A 15960-nucleotide genomic window follows, 5' to 3' on the forward strand; every position below is an offset into this window, starting at 1 on the left:
TAAAAAAAATAATAGTTGTAAATTATGTTCTAAAATGGGTGCAAGAAAAATTTATCAAAATTCACCCTTTTAAATGAACAAAACCCAAAATATCCCACTAAAACCCAAAAAAAAAAAAAAAGATGAGCGTGACAAATAACATAAGGCCTACCTAATCAATGGTCTTAGCACAACTTATATCTGAATACAATATTAATTCCATATTGCCACCTGTTAACCCAGATTTCCAATTTTAAAACACCAAACACTTCAGGGGCCATATGGAAAACAAATATGTTTTGGAATTTAGAGAGAAGAAGAACAGCTATCCCAGCAGCAGTTGCAGTTTCATCCTTATCCTAAAACAAATCTTTTCTCATCTATAAACAAAATTTTCACAGTCAGCTTCATAGCCTCATGTTTTGAGTTTCCCCCACAATCACAATTTTTTCTCTTTTCCGGTATTAGATATTTCCAATTTTTTCCTCCACTAATATTAATATTATTAAGTGGTTACTCTCAAAACTACTTAAAAGGAGGAAAAAAAAAAAAAGAAATATCAGAAAATATTCACATTCACATATCCACTGTTATTTCACCCTCAAACTGAAACCAAAGCGAAGCAAAGAAGAAATTTTGTCATGGTCATGGCTTCCATGTATGCACCCACAGCTCCGAAGCTGAGTTTCCCAAACCACAAGAAGCAATCTTCAATCCCTTTCACTCTCAGAAGGCCCTCGCTCATTCCTTTTCCTTCTTCCAATTCCCATTCCCTCTGCCGCTGCCTCAACGCCTCCGCTTCCGACGATGCTAACAGCACCTCCGGCGGCGGTGGAAACAACGTCCGATGGGACGCCATGGTCCAGGACTTCGTCAGTAACGCCATCAAGCAGTTCGATTCTCTCATCAGCTCGCTCTTGAAAGACGATGCCGCGATGGCGGCGGTTGAGGGTGGTGGTGAGAAGGAGAAAGAGTGGGATTGGGATCGATGGCGGCAGCATTTCGAGGAGGTCGATGAGCAGGAGCGTCTCCTCACCGTTCTTAAGGTGCCCAAATCAATTTTGATGTGTCTGTCGATTGTTAGAAAAAAGAGGGTGGTTTTGATTTTTAGTGCGGGTTGGATAAAAACAAATTTTTGTGTTAAAAATATGTTCTTTTGGACTTTTTTCTTTAGCTGCGAGGAATGGTCTTGTGTAGAATTAGGGTTAATATGAAAGGAGAGCTGGTTAATAACATGTGCACAGAATCCTAAAGCTAGACTATAGTGTACTAGCATTGCTTATAATTGTTTCATTTAAAACTAAAGTATTCTTCAAGGTTTTAATATTTGGTTCCAAGTAATGAATGGAGATGCTTTTTTCTTTAATATGAGACCCTTCTGTGGAATAGAGGTGCAACCAAGTAATGCATTATGCATAGCAGTCAGCTGCTATTGTAGGCTTAGAATAGAGTTAATCATGTCAATGATTGCTTCCATTACCATACGATTTTTTAGCCCTTTACTTTAGTTTGCTAGAGACGGATCAAAATGGGAAATCATTTACTTCTAAGCAATCGTCTATTTAATAACAGTCGGGAAGGATTTTGTTTTGAATGGCAAAGCCATGATGTTCAATGAAGAGGCCTATTATTAATTGTTAGTGCACGAACTCCCACGCAATACTAATGAGGATTTCTTTGAATCCCCCTTGTAATTCGATCATGTGCTGTCTGGTTTAATAATGTTTAATTGCTACTTTGGTTTGTGCTCCACAGGCTCGGTTAAGAGATGCAGTGTATTTGGAGGATTATGAAGATGCTGCCAGGCTTAAGGTGGCAATTGCAGCTGCCTCAACCAATGACAGTGTTGGAAGAGTGATGTCTTATCTCAATGTAAGAAATTTTAATTCAATGATGCTTTTCTGACAAGTAAAATCTTTATTATAACATATTTTCTAATACACCATTTGTTAATGTATAACATTTATTTTCTAATCTTTCAGAGTGCCATAAAGGAAGAGCGATACACTGATGCTGCTTTTTTAAGAGACGAAGCTGGTGCTGGACTTGTGAGTTCTCTTGGAATTTGTTTAATGACAACTTGAATACATCTTTACTTCATCATGAGAATAGAATAGAATGTCGATTGTGATTTCAAAGTGTGACCATGTTAATACTAGTACCTGTTTAAACTGGTGGTAATTTGATTTAAACTTTGTTTTCACCACAAAGCCTTACTTCCCTTGATCCTTTACTGACTATGAATTGTGAGTATATTTGGGTTGCTTATTATTGGTTTCCAATGTTCTAGTGGTGCAATTCTTTTACTACTTGGATCTATTACGTTTCAAATTTTACTCACTTATGAATTGGCGTATTGTCCTTTTTTTCCCCTTCAAATTTTGACTCTTTTTATGTACTGCAATATTTTGCAATGTTATTGTTAGCATCTGATTTTTTCACCAGTAATGTTGTAATGTCTCAAACCTGTAAAATTATTCAAAGTTTATGTATTTTTCTTCACAGGTGGGTTGGTGGGCTGGTAGTTCAAAAGACTTTAATGATCCACACGGTCTAATTATACGCATTACTCCAGAGCACGGAAGATATGTTGCAAGGAGCTATAGTCCTAGGTAGTTTTCTTTATATTGATGATTATAACCATGTTAGGATTTTTGCTATCTTTCATTGATAAAGAGTATAAAATATTTTTTTGGCAAAGGAAATGTGTCAAAATATTTGGGGCAGTATTCCTGTACCTCTAACTCTACGCTGCTTCAATTTCATTAGAGCTAGGATGTAAAGAATCATACCCTAGGTAACAGCTGTTATGTGTAATTGACTAACCATACTGTACCTAATCTTCCCACCAGTCTCTTCCTTCCCCTTGTATTATAATATAGACATGGGTGTACTCTATTATCACTGAGTTTCATTCAGAATTTATCAGACTCTATACACTTCCTTTCTGCTCTATTTCTGTCTGCTGTTTTTTCCTCTAACTCTGAGATTTCAACTCCCTCTTTTTCTAATTGTCTTTTAGAAGTGAAAATTCGTAGTATATGTTGTATTTCTTTGCTAACATTGACTGTTTTGTGAAATTTATAACCTAGTATTATCTAAATTGCTATGAGATTCGGTAGCTATAAGCTTTGACCATTTGGATGAGCCAGCAATTTATTGTCATGATTGTTCATATTAATGAACACTTCAGGTTAGTTACAAAATGATCCAGTTTTGAATGAAGAAATTAACTAGGAAACGGGATTTCCCTAAATAACATGAAAAGCTGTTATTTGGGGAGGGTAGGTTCTGAAATGTGTGAAGCTGATAGATTAGGATTCTTATTCCAAGGTTGTAATTGGACAAAGCTGTATTCAGCTGTTCTCTGCGTGTTTTACATCCATTTTCAGTGCCATGTGTTTTACTTATATGAAATCTATCTTAACTTATGCAAATAATCTATTATCTTCAAACAGTTTTCACTTCTTGATGTGTTCTGAGGTGTTGCTTTAAATGGTATATTTTAGGCAGTCTTACGATTATCCGGTGTGTCTTCTAGTGTTGACCCTGTCACATATTTTTCTAGGCAACTTGCAACATCTGGTGCTGGTGTTCCTCTATTTGAATTTTTTCTTACTATGGATAGGAAAGGTGAATTCAAGTCTCAGGTATCACTTCTCAACTTATCACTATAATTTCCATCAATTTCTCCTTGGATCATTATAATGTAAATAGTAGGAAGTCATCCCTTCTCAACTTATCACTATAAATTCAGGGATTTACTTAAGATTGATTTCATGTGATTTTTGAAGAAAAATTTATCTTGACCATATTGCAGTGTTGAAACATCCTAATTTGCTCATTTCACCTCTCAGTTAGATAGAGATCTTGATATCTTGATATGTCTTCTATAGATATAAACGAATGTAGAGTCCACTTAGTCAGCGGCATCCATAATAAATAAATGGTTCCAATTCATTTTCTTTTGTTAATCACTCAAACCAAATCATCGTTCTCTGTTCTGTTTGGATTTTGCTGTTTTAAGTTTTTGCTGATACCTTGTTTTTTTAAATTTACTGTATTCAAAGGTTATTGTCCATTTGCAGTAATGCAGTAGGGTTTTATTTTAATTTTCAGGCTGTGTACTTGAAGAGAAGAGGAGGGGCCTTCCATGGTTCCCCAACAACCTCCCCTAAAGCATTGAGTGCTTCTGAGAGATTGGGTTCTGTGGAGTCAACTGATGATAGAAGTGAACTCTTTGTTGTGAGTACTGAAGATCCAGCTGATGATAGAAATGATGGCTCTGATCCAGCCGAGGGAATGCCTGGATTTCAAAATGTCATGAAAGATATGATTCCTGGAGTAAAGGTGAAGATTTTCAAGGTTACACACCCAGAGAAAGTAGACAAGGATATTATATCTAAGGTGATTGAGCAGATAATTGAGGAAGAAGAGGATGAGGATAACGATGAAGATGATGATGAAGAAGAAGAAGAAGGAGAAGATGAAGATGAAGATGAAGATGAAGATGAGGAGCAAGACAATGATACAGGAAGTCTGGAACTGGCAGATGTTAAGTCTGAAACTGACCAAGAGGGAGATGATGAGATTGAAATAAATGATGATCTGGGAACTTTTGAACATGAAGAACAAAATGAAATTGCAGTCAAAATTGTCGTTCGTGGTCTTGTTCAGAAACTTTCCAGCAGTTTTCCCACCTGGGATTTGCTTCGAGTTCCTGCTAAGTTGGAGATGAAGGGACGTGGTTCATTTTCCTTTACTGTTGAAAAGGAAGTCAATCAGCAGGATGACCATGACAAAGGGAAATCTTTATCAGATAAATCAACCAGGATGCAAGGTCCACGAAAAGTTGATCATGTTATGTTTGACCTTGCTAAATTCATCGGGAAGGGAAAGGTACCTTCAAAGGTAGGTCTAAGTAGTAGAAGTGAAACTGCAATTTCTAATTATTTGCCACATTTGGTTTCATTGTGTCAGCATTCTGTTGTTAAATTCATCCAAAAGCTTCGTAGACCATAATGCTTCCATTCAATCTTCTAGGTGCTCAAAGAGGTGGGAGACTTGATAAATCTCACTTTAAGTCAGGCACAAAATCATCAGCCATTATCTGGGACAACAACTTTCAATCGTATTGAAATACCAGCTTCTTTGGATCCTCTAAATGGTGATTTACTAGAGCACTTGTCAATTTGATTGTTATGAGGTGCTAAAAATTAGCTGCCAGAAATGGGTTTCTAATCTGTACTGAGGAACAAATATTTTCATTTTGATCAGGTCTTTACATTGGTGCACATGGACCTTTCTCCTCTGAAGTTATTCAACTTAGTCGTAGAGTTGGTCAATGGCAAGAGGAAAGTGGGTCTAAGGAGCCTTCAGATCTTGAATTTTATGAGTATGTTGAGGCCTTGAAACTAACTGGGGATCCTTATGTACCAGCTGGTCAGGTAATATTGGAAATTTTATTTCATTGCATATACAAATTTGAAATTCTTTTGTATATATCTTTTTTTTTTCTCAATTTTGTGATATTAAAGCTCCTGCATGCGTAGAAAATGTAATGTTTGACTGTCAAGCTGAATGATGAATGTTGGTGCTTTGAAATATGCTGACATCTGAATCTCGGTTTAAACTGTTTCTAAAATATACATTTAGCATTAACAAAATCTACTATTATTTAAGTGTAATGAAGTATTTGCAATCTTATTATAATTACATTTTTTTCCTCAATAAATAAGAAACATTCCTTGACAAGTGTAATGTAGTATTGAACTAATTGTGTATAAAATAAATAAATAAGTAAAAATTTCGCACCCTCACTGTGAATTGGTGATGCTGGTGATGATTTGTATAGTAGGAAGATGAGTTCAAACAGCTTCACTTATGTAGCTAACAGGTCCTTTATGCAGCCTGTATTATACATCTGATTGCTTGTGTTCTATGATCACTTTAGGTGGCCTTTCGCGCAAAAGTTGGAAAGAGGTATCAACTTCCTCATAAAGGAATAATTCCTGAAGAGTTTGGAGTGGTACGGTTGTTTCCCGGTTACAAGGGGATCATATTAAGTCTCACTGCTTTCTACACCCCCCAATCCCCCAAAACAAAACTCTCCAAAAGTTTTTATTTACTTTCCAGTTTTAAAGGAAGAGATAAAATTATTGTTGTTCTGTAGTCTTTTCTCTGATGTTGTTGACACTATAGGTTGCTCGCTATAAAGGCCAAGGGAGGCTGGCTGAGCCAGGGTTTAAGAATCCTCGGTGGGTTGATGGTGAACTTGTAATTCTAGATGGAAAGGTTTGTCTTTATCACAGCTGTGACATTTGTTCAATATTTGTTACTGTAATTCCATTGTGAAATTATTGTTTATTACTTTGATGTAACAAACTTGTATTTGCAACTTGGCTTGCGTTGATTTTTGCAGCACATAAAAGCTGGGCCTGTTGTTGGATTCGTGTATTGGGCCCCTGAATATCATTTTCTGGTATTCTTCAATCGGCTTAGGCTTCAACAATAGGGCTTTGTCATTATGTCAGAGACATGTAAATAATTCTGATTTTTTGGTGTAAGTTCTTTACATTTAAGGTTTATGTGTCATGAAAGCATTCACTGATATCAATTTCATCCTCTGCAACTTTTTCTTTCTCCTTTTTTATTATACTGGTCTATTGAGCCGATGAACTGGTATAACTTAATTTGTGTTTGCTGTCAAAAGTGATTTGGGTTATTAAATACGTTGATTTCCTTGTATCAAAGGCAGATCTTTATTGCTACTTCATATCTATACTGATATTTTTTTAATTTGTTATATTAAAAAGAAACATGAATTTCCATTCCAATATACAAATATCCTTTATTAAATTGTTGTTTCTTATGTTGTTTGACCAGTGATTCACTGGCTAAGCCAGTGACTAAGCTCCCTTTCTGAGTTGCTAACTGGTCCGAGTTTTGCACCACTGTATTCGGGAGTATTGTTGGTGAGATCTTATGCTTTAATGGCAGATATACTGATCAATACAGCGTCTACTGTTAAGGTATCCGGTGTTCAATTATTTAATAGCTATTTCATGGATTTTTCTTTTCTCCAGTGGATACTGGATACCAATTTTATTCAGTGTTGATTTTCTTTCTTTCCCTTTTCTTACAGGTTTAGAAGATTTTCACTATTAGGGTTCAAAGTATCAGCACTAGTCACTATTCATTCCATGTGTTATGGAAGTGCTGTTTTCACAGGGTATCTTTCATCAACTTTGTATATTAGTTCAAATTTTTCTTAAAAATTATAATATAGCCATGTATCATTAATATATAAATAATCATGCTTAGTTAATGTATGCATGATTGATATGGTAGTTCTGTTGGGATGATTGAAATCTTTGGTTATCCAAATAGCATTATTTTTACACCTTGGAGAGCATCCATGTCTGTGGAATCAGAGTAACTGGTGTAATTTTAGCTAGCAAGAGCATTGGCACGAGTTTGATTGAGTTTAACCAAGTCAAATCAGACTGTTGATTGTTTCACCAGTTTTCAGTTGTTCTAATTCGGTTTTAATAATTGCTGCTGTATGAGTTTACTTCGATCCATGTCAAGCTTCTTTATATTTCATGCTAAGTGACAATTGAGAAGCCTTCTCATTTCATTTCATATTATTTTACAGAAATTTATTTGATTTCACAACAAAAGGTCTCAGAAAAGATACTGCCAACATATTTTACATCTCAACCTTAGGGGAGCTTCCTGACTCAACTTCATACTGCTTAAATTACATGTTTTATAAATCTCACCAACCTTAGATAAGTGTATTTGAGATTTTTATTGAGGAAACGGCACACACCAAATCATATCTTCTCTGCCACACCAAACAGCAGCTGGTTTGCTACCCTGGCTCCCCTTTCTTTGGCCATATACAGACCCACGTGATGCATAAACTCCTGCCATCAAAATTTAAACTCATGCCCTAGCTTTTACAATTATCATTTCTATTTTCTATTGTTTGTATAATATATACATAAATAATGTTACACATCTAAGTCTTTTTGTTAACCAAGTCCAATCAAATTAATCTAACATAATAAAAATCAGTTATAGCTAGCATTATTCTAAGTCTTATTATGTAATTTGGTTAGACTTGGTTCATAAAAGGGTTTAGATGTGTAGCATTACTCTATATACAAACCTGAGGATGAGCTAGAGTTCCTTTGGTGTCATGGGCTACTTCAAGTGGGATATCAAAGGTTGCGCAGCCACGCGAATACACCACCACGCTCTCTAGAGGCTCCAGAAAGCCGCGGTTTTTAGCAGACATGGTTGAGCACACGAAATCCAGCACGCAGATATCTGTGCATACGCCTAGCACCACCAGCTTCCCAATCCAAGCAACAAAAGAAAATGCATTACATCAGTGGTTATAACTTGTAATGATATGATATCAAAAATCAGCAGTTTACTTTGTCAAAAACAATCACAAATTACTCACTGTGTTGATCTTATTCTTCTTCACCCAATCTACAAAAACATTGGAACCGTCTTCTTCTATCGACCCCAAGTATCCGTCGAAACAATCCTTTCGTCTGATTGTAACGTTGCTTTCATTCTCTAACCATCTTAAAGCTGCAATTCAATACAAAATTATACAGATCGTGCCATGTCATGTCTTGCCTGAATCATTTGGACTATTGAGAGAAAGCTAAACAAGATTTGACAATTGGTACACCTGGAACAAGATTTGATTCGTCAGTTCCAACAATACAGTGAGGAGGATAAGGGTCCTCTGACTTGTTAGGGTGGTGAGAATCCAGGAAAGCCATGATTGGCAATTTCTTCTCACAGAACAATCTTACTAGCCTTTCTGATTCATTGATCATCCCTGATATCTGTCTGTTGGCTTCTCTTGGAGCCTGAAAAGCAAGTAATATCAATCACAAACACACATGCAGGGTCTCAAATCTGAATACTAACTAGTTAATAAAGAGTACCAGATTTCCAGAACCAACAGTACAGAATCCATTTATGATGTCCACAAGAACAAGACCATTGACAGTGGCTTCGGTTAATACCACTGACTCCTGCTCCAGAGGAATCTCATTCTTGAGGAGCTCAACTGTTTGTGACACCATACTCCCCTTTCCCGCACTTGTATTCACTTTACTGTAACACTAACATCAGAATCAGATATGTCTCTTACCGTATTAAAAAAAAAAAAAATCAGATACGTCTCTTCGTATATAACTTTATATATAATAATTAATATAAAATTGGATCGGACGAGTTTTTCTTAAATAATTGAATCAAACCGCACCGTCAATACCCGTTAGAGAGTGTCGTGTGGCTTCAAGTCTCCTTCACTCTCAGTGTAATCCGTGAGACCGTGACCGTGTCCGTGACCGTGACTCAATACACTGGAAGAGTCAAAACAAGTTTTCCAACCTTGATAAGGACGATAAATATCTTTCTTTTGATCCGCATTTTCACACTCTCTCTCTTCTTTAGTATCATTATTGGCATAACGTGATTCACACTATCTATATTGCTTTACTCTTTAGTGATATTTAATCATTATATACTTTTTTATATTATGGTACAAAAATAAAAAATTTCATATAGACTAAAACTCATACACTAAGTTAACTACAATGTGTTTACGTATATTTATTCAGATTAATTTACATATTTTTTAATTAAATCATTAACTATCAAAATAATAGAAATTATCATAATAAAATAGTCAAATTTATAATAAATGAATAATTAATTTTATTTATAATAATATAATAAATTTTTTTGTGAAATGTCAAATACGTAATTCTATATACAGATCCATAGTATTTTTTTTTCGTGCATGTAGTTGAAGAAAATTTATTTAAATATATCTTGTTTACTCAAAAAATTCTTATAAGTTTCAATATTTAAAAAAAATTGTTTAACAAATCTGATTGCATGGGTGTATATACCGAGAGATTTTATGTTACCATACTCAGATAAAAGTTAATAAATTCATAATAATGGATGTATCTTAAAATAAAAAATAAAAAATTAGTTAGTTTTATTTTATTCTGTTTGAGTATACTTAAAAAGTTATACGTTAAATTTATCATGAGATAATCTCACAAATATATTTGTTAATTTTTTTCTAATAATATTTTGGAGATAACACATTTGTTTAACGTGACTTCTGAAATTACCAAATTAAATAAGGAACCTTTTTTTTAATCTCAATGAAATCCATATAAAAACCCCTCACTTTTCATTTTTCACTTTGGATAACAAATTAGTGATAATAAATGTACGTAAAAAAAAAGTTAAGTTTTGTTTAATTTATTTTTTATAATAAATTTTAAATATTTAAAATTTACTAATTTTTATACTTTTAAATTAAATATGAATAACACCATCTTCTTTTCTTTCATCATCACCTCTTTCTCCACTCCTCCTCTTCCTTCTCTTTTTCCTTTTTTTTTTATTTTTTTGGTGTGCAATTCTTTTTCGACGTTGTCGTCATCGTCATTGTCATTGTCATCGTCATCGTCTTTTTCTTTTCTTCTTCTATTTCACGTTTTTTCTTCCTCTTCTTCTTTTTTCTTCTTTCTGCGTAATTCATCTTCAACATCATTATCGTCGTCATCTTATTCTTCTTTTTCTATTTTGTGTGGCACAATTAAAAAATTTTGATGTCAAAGTTAAGAAATTTCTATAATGTGAACTCACGGTTAACAATTTCGATATTATTTTTCTATTATATATTTTTTCTATCAATTCATTTTTCTCCTTCTTGTTTTCATAGTTTTTTTTCATACTCACATAATTATCATTATTTTGTTTTCTAAAAAGAATAAAAACAAATAAATAAATAAATAAATAAAAAGAATTATACAATTTTTGGTTTCATTTTTTGGTTTATCCTTTTTTATCATGTACAAAAAATAAAAAAAAATGTAATTTTATAAATAAAAACACAAAATTTTGCACGAAGAACGAAAAAAAAAAAGAATAAAAAGAACAAAAAAAAAAGCTGTATGTCACGGTAAATTTAGAAGGTTGGATTTAATAGTGTTTGTATATTTTTTTAGAGTATTTGAGAATGCTCTAAATGGTTTCGGAACGTTCTAGAATGTCCTAGAAGGTCCCGAAATACCCTAAAAGGTTCTAGAAGACTATGAAAGGTCATAGAGTATTCTAGAAGAGTGTGGATGTATATAGGAGTATGAAGAGTAGTATGGAAGAATCTAGAAGTATTTAGAGAAATATGAAAGGATAGATATTTGTAATGAAGGTTCTAGATGATTATTCTAGACCGTTGATTAGATTTAATCCTAACCATCCATTGAGGAGGTGGATGGCTATAAATAGGTGAGAGTTAGTGTGAGTTATGTGTGAGTCATTTAGAATAAACACTTGAGTAATAAAGTGTTCTTTCCACCAAAGCTTCCCTTCTCTTGTGTTCTCTTGTGTTCTTATCTTTCTTGCTAAATATTGAGGGTTAGGCTAACTTGGTCTTAGCTCAAGAGGTTGAGTAAGTCTGAGTACCGGCACGGTAGCATTGGAGTGTGTCCAAGGCTGTGACAATTTGGCATCAGAGCAAGGTTCGAGAGGGAGTACAAGTGGTTTGTGGGTATGACTTCTAGTTTAACCATGGAGTATGTTGAGTCTCAAAGGGGAAGGGATACTATTCCTTCTCAATGGGGAAGCAAGAAGGTGCGCTCTTCAAGTGAGCCTAGAGGTAAGAACTCTAACTTATTAGAAGAGAGAGTTTCTATGTTGGAGAACGTTCTATCCTCTATGGATAAGCGTTTCCAAAGGATAGAACATGATAAGGAGACCCTCAAGGCTCACGTGTTAGGGGAACTAGATGCTTTCAAAGAAAGCATGCTCCAAATCGAAGAGAAACTTGATAATTCCTTGAAGTTATTTGAGGAAGTTTGAGTTTGGCTCAAGGAGGCAAAATCTCGACCAACCATTATAAGGGAGACGACAAAGATTTATCTTCCAAAGCCAAAGGAGTTCAAAGGCGTGAGGGACGCTCGAGAGGTGGAGAAATTCTTATGGCAAATGGAGAGGTACTTTGAAGGCCAAGGGGTGGTCGAAGAAGCAATAAAGATACGCACTGCATCTCTCTATCTTTCTGATAATGCTACTTTGTAGTGGAGGAAAAAATGCGTAGATATGGAGAAGGGTACTTGCAACATAGCCACATGGAAAGATTTTAAAAGGGAGTTGAAAAGATAATTCTTCCCTGAGAATGTGGTCTATGAAGCAAGGAAGAAGTTGAGGGAGTTAAAGCACAAGAGTACAATTAGCGACTACGTAAAGGAGTTCACTACTCTTATGTTTCAAATTTCCAACTTAGCATCAGAGGATGCATTGTTCTTCTTCATTGATGGACTTCAACCTTGGGCAAAGTAACAACTACAAAGAAGGAATGTTAAGGATGTCGATGAGGCCATCGTGGTGGTCGAATCACTCACTGAATATCATAAGGAAGACTCTAAACCCAAGTATTCTTCCAAGCCTAGTTCTACTAAAGGTGGGGGAGACAAGGGAAAAATTTTATCAACCAAGAAGAAAGGAAAATACTCTTCAAAGAAAGAGTACGAGAAAAAGAAGAAGGCTTTCGTTCTCAAAGAAGGATGCTTCATGTGCAAGGAACGATACCAAATGAAGGACTGTCCCAAGTTAGGGACTCTGGCATCTATCGCCGAGGAACGAGAGGCTCAAACTCAAGTAATTGAGTATGTTAGATCTATCCAACATATGAATGCTATGAAGCGCAAAGAGGCAAGCACTGCAGAAAAGAAAGGCTTGATGTATGTCAAAACTTTTATCAATGAAAAACCTATCATGGTTATGATCGACACTGGTGTTACACACAATTTCATCATGCCTGATGAAGTAAAGAGGCTTGGGTTGAAGATCATCAAAAAGAATGGTTGGTTCAAACCCGTGAATACCAAGAGTGAACCCCTTAAGGGAGTAGTAAAAGGGGTTGAGATGACTCTTGGTTCTTGGAAGGGCCTTGTGGATTTCTCAGTAGCACCCGTGGACGATTTCAAAATAGTCATCAGGCTTGATTTGCAAAGGAAGACAAATATAATACCTATGTTATACTATGACATAGTATGTGTCATGGAGAAAGGGTCTCCATGCATGGTCTCTACAGTCTCTAAAGTTTGAGGACCACCGATGCTCTCTGCTATGCAACTTTCAAGAAAGGAGAGATTACATATTTGACTCTATTACATGAGGAGTCAACACCTGAAAGAGAAGACGTCCTCCCGAAATCAAGGAAGTCCTTGAAGAAAATAAGGATGTGATGCCTTCCGAGTTGCCAAAATAACTACCACCTAGAAGGAAGGTGGACCACAAGATTGAATTGGAGTCAGAAGAAAAGCCGCCTGCCCCAACACCTTATAGGATGGCACCGCCAGAACTTGAAGAGTTGAATAAGCAACTCAAGAATTTGCTAGATGCTGGGTTCATCCGTTCATCGAAGGCACCTTATGGCACACCAGTCTTGTTCCAAAACAAGCATGATGGTTCATTGAGACTATGCATCGACTATCGAGCACTTAACAAGGTAACCATCAAGAACAAATACCCTATTCCTTTGATTACCAATTTGTTTGATCAACTTGGTAGAGCCAAGTGGTTCTCAAAACTGGATTTGAGGTCAAGATATCACCAAGTGAGGATTGCTGATGGTGATGAGCCTAAGACCACGTGTGTCACGAGGTATGGATCGTATGAGTGGTTAGTGATGCCTTTTGACTTTACCAATGCTCCTGTGACCTTCTGTACCTTGATGAACGAGATTTTTCGATCTTACCTTGATCGGTTTGTAATGGTCTACTTGGATGACATTGTTGTTTATAGGAATACCTTGGAGGAACATGTAGAACACTTACGAACTGTGTTCAAGATCTTGCGAGAGAATAACCTATATGTGAAGAAGGAAAAGTGTTCTTTTGCAAGGGACGAAGTCCACTTCTTAGGACACATCACTAAAGGTGGAACTCTCTGCATGGATCAAGGAAAGGTGAAGGCTATCAAAGAGTGGGAGCTGCCAAACAAGGTATCTGAATTGAGGTCATTCCTTGGGTTGGCTAATTACTATCGAAGGTTTATCAAGGGATACTCCGCCAAGACTGCACCATTAACTGATATTCTCAAGAAGAATCACTCTTGGGAATGGTCAAAGGAGTGTCAAAAGGCCTTTTATGAGTTGAAGGTTGCTATCATAGAAGGACCAGTACTAGCACTACCCAGCTACCCAAAGGTGTTTGAAATCCACACTGATGCTTCTGACTACGCTATTGGAGGGGTTCAGATGCAAGAAGGGCATCTGATTGCCTTTGAGAGTCGCAAGTTGAATGATACAGAGAAGTGATACACCGTCCAAGAGAAGGAGATGACCATGGTAGTGCATTGTCTGAGAACTTGGCGTCACTACTTGCTTGGTTCACACTTCATCTTCAAGACAGACAATGTAACTACAAGCTACTTCCAAAATCATAAGAAATTAAGCCCCAAACAAGCTAGGTGGCAAGATTTCTTAGCGGAGTTTGATTTCGAATCTGAACACATGCCTGACAAGACTAATGTGGTAGCAGATGCACTGAGCCGCAAGGCCGAGTTGGTAGCTGTTCATACCCTGGCCCAATGATAAAGGCCCAGGTCCAAATAAAAGGCTTAAACCGAAGAACCGAGCCTTGCTAAGCACCGACCTTCATACTAAGAAGTCGGTGTTAACTACGACTTACTCTAAAGAAGTCGGACATGAGATTAGCTGGCAGATAAACACTCATTCAAATGAGTAACCGCCCCTAAAATCTCTCTAACCGCTTCATCAAGCCATATCTTAACCTCCCTAAGATAGAGGGACGGTTAACACCCAAAAGATACGGCACTACTCCAACGGTGGTTATTGGCTCACCACTATAAATACACTGACACCCCTCAGGTATCTCTAAGCCCAATACTCTCTAGACCTGCTAACACCCTTGCTAACTTAGGCATCGGAGTGTCTTTGCAGGTACCACCCCCCATTCTCTCACACTCACAAGTCGGAAGGAGGCTCCAGCGTGCGAACCAGCTCGGAGACTACCATCCGCGGACGATTGGGCTAACTAGCGCCATCTATTCTATTAATCTCCGGTTACCCACCGTAACATTGGCGCCGTTGACGGGGACCCGAGAGATCATCCATCGATGGTGGACAGATCCCACGAAGAAAGCCATGTGGAAACAGATTCTGAACAAGAGAATCTGGACACAGGCAATAACGATGTGGATTTCACCCTCCACCAGAAAATCGATAATCAACACAGGGAAGGCACCTCCGGAGTAAAAAATCCAAAGGTAAACTCCTCAGAAGGGCGCGAGTCAGAAAAAGAAGGACCACCCCATGTAACTGAACTCATAGGATTAGTCCACAGCCGCCTGGAGTAGTTAGAGCAGGAGCGAGAGCGGCAAAAGGAAACTGAAAAGAGCCTAAAAGAGGAGATGGAACGACGAAAAGAGTTAGAAAGAAAACTCTTAAAGTTGGAATCCTCCCTCAAAAGTCGCAACTCCCGTGATGAACAAGAAGAGCCGCTCTTAGGTGAAGAGCCATTAGGGGGAGAGGATCCCTTTAGCGAGGACATAATGAGGGCTAAAGTTCCGAGGAACTTCAAAAGCCCTGATATGGACCTCTACGATGGAACTACGGATCCAAAGCATCATCTGAGCAATTTCAAAAGTCGGATGTACCTGGCTGATGCTTCCGACGCTACGCGATGCAAGGCCTTCCCGACCACTTTATCGAAAGCAGCGATGAAGTGGTTCGATAGCCTCCCCCCGAGGTCGGTTACCAGCTTTGAAGACCTCTCAAGGAAGTTTTTGATGAGGTTCTCAATCCAGAAAGACAAGGTGAAACATGCACTGAGCCTCCTGGGAATAAAACAGGAGGTCGGAGAATCTTTACGAGCCTATATGGAAAGGTTCAACAAG

The 15960-nt window shown here is 36.9% G+C and overlaps 2 protein-coding genes across 5 annotated transcripts; one reads left to right on the forward strand and one right to left on the reverse strand.

The window, feature by feature from the left end:
* The first annotated feature begins 277 nt into the window (after positions 1–277).
* LOC107480477 (protein EXECUTER 1, chloroplastic) lies at positions 278–7161 on the forward strand. 2 transcript variants are annotated; one of them, XM_016100619.3, is made up of 13 exons: positions 278–1025; positions 1735–1851; positions 1962–2027; positions 2485–2591; positions 3548–3629; positions 4099–4890; positions 5023–5146; positions 5257–5426; positions 5933–6007; positions 6181–6273; positions 6401–6518; positions 6865–7010; positions 7124–7161. In XM_016100619.3, exons 1-11 carry the CDS (start codon positions 621–623, stop codon positions 6491–6493), a joined length of 2124 nt encoding a protein of 707 aa, XP_015956105.1. In that variant the 5' UTR covers positions 278–620; the 3' UTR covers positions 6494–6518; positions 6865–7010; positions 7124–7161. The 2 variants fall into 2 exon arrangements, with proteins under 2 accessions (XP_015956105.1, XP_015956104.1); XM_016100618.3 differs by having other exon boundaries at positions 279–1025; positions 6401–6541.
* Positions 7162–7597: 436 nt separating this feature from the next.
* Positions 7598–9415, reverse strand: LOC107480478 (nicotinamidase 1). 3 transcript variants are annotated; one of them, XM_052258704.1, is made up of 6 exons: positions 9278–9415; positions 8955–9126; positions 8693–8876; positions 8456–8589; positions 8156–8341; positions 7598–7910 (listed from the first exon to the last, which is right to left on the reverse strand). In XM_052258704.1, exons 2-6 carry the CDS (start codon positions 9093–9095, stop codon positions 7818–7820), a joined length of 738 nt encoding a protein of 245 aa, XP_052114664.1. In that variant the 5' UTR covers positions 9096–9126; positions 9278–9415; the 3' UTR covers positions 7598–7817. The 3 variants fall into 3 exon arrangements, with proteins under 3 accessions (XP_052114664.1, XP_052114665.1, XP_015956107.1); XM_052258705.1 differs by having other exon boundaries at positions 9287–9403; XM_016100621.3 differs by lacking the exon at positions 9278–9415 and having other exon boundaries at positions 8955–9181.
* Positions 9416–15960: the final 6545 nt, after the last annotated feature.

This window comes from Arachis duranensis, chromosome 3 (assembly GCF_000817695.3).
Source record: "Arachis duranensis cultivar V14167 chromosome 3, aradu.V14167.gnm2.J7QH, whole genome shotgun sequence".
Lineage (NCBI taxonomy): Eukaryota > Viridiplantae > Streptophyta > Magnoliopsida > Fabales > Fabaceae > Arachis > Arachis duranensis.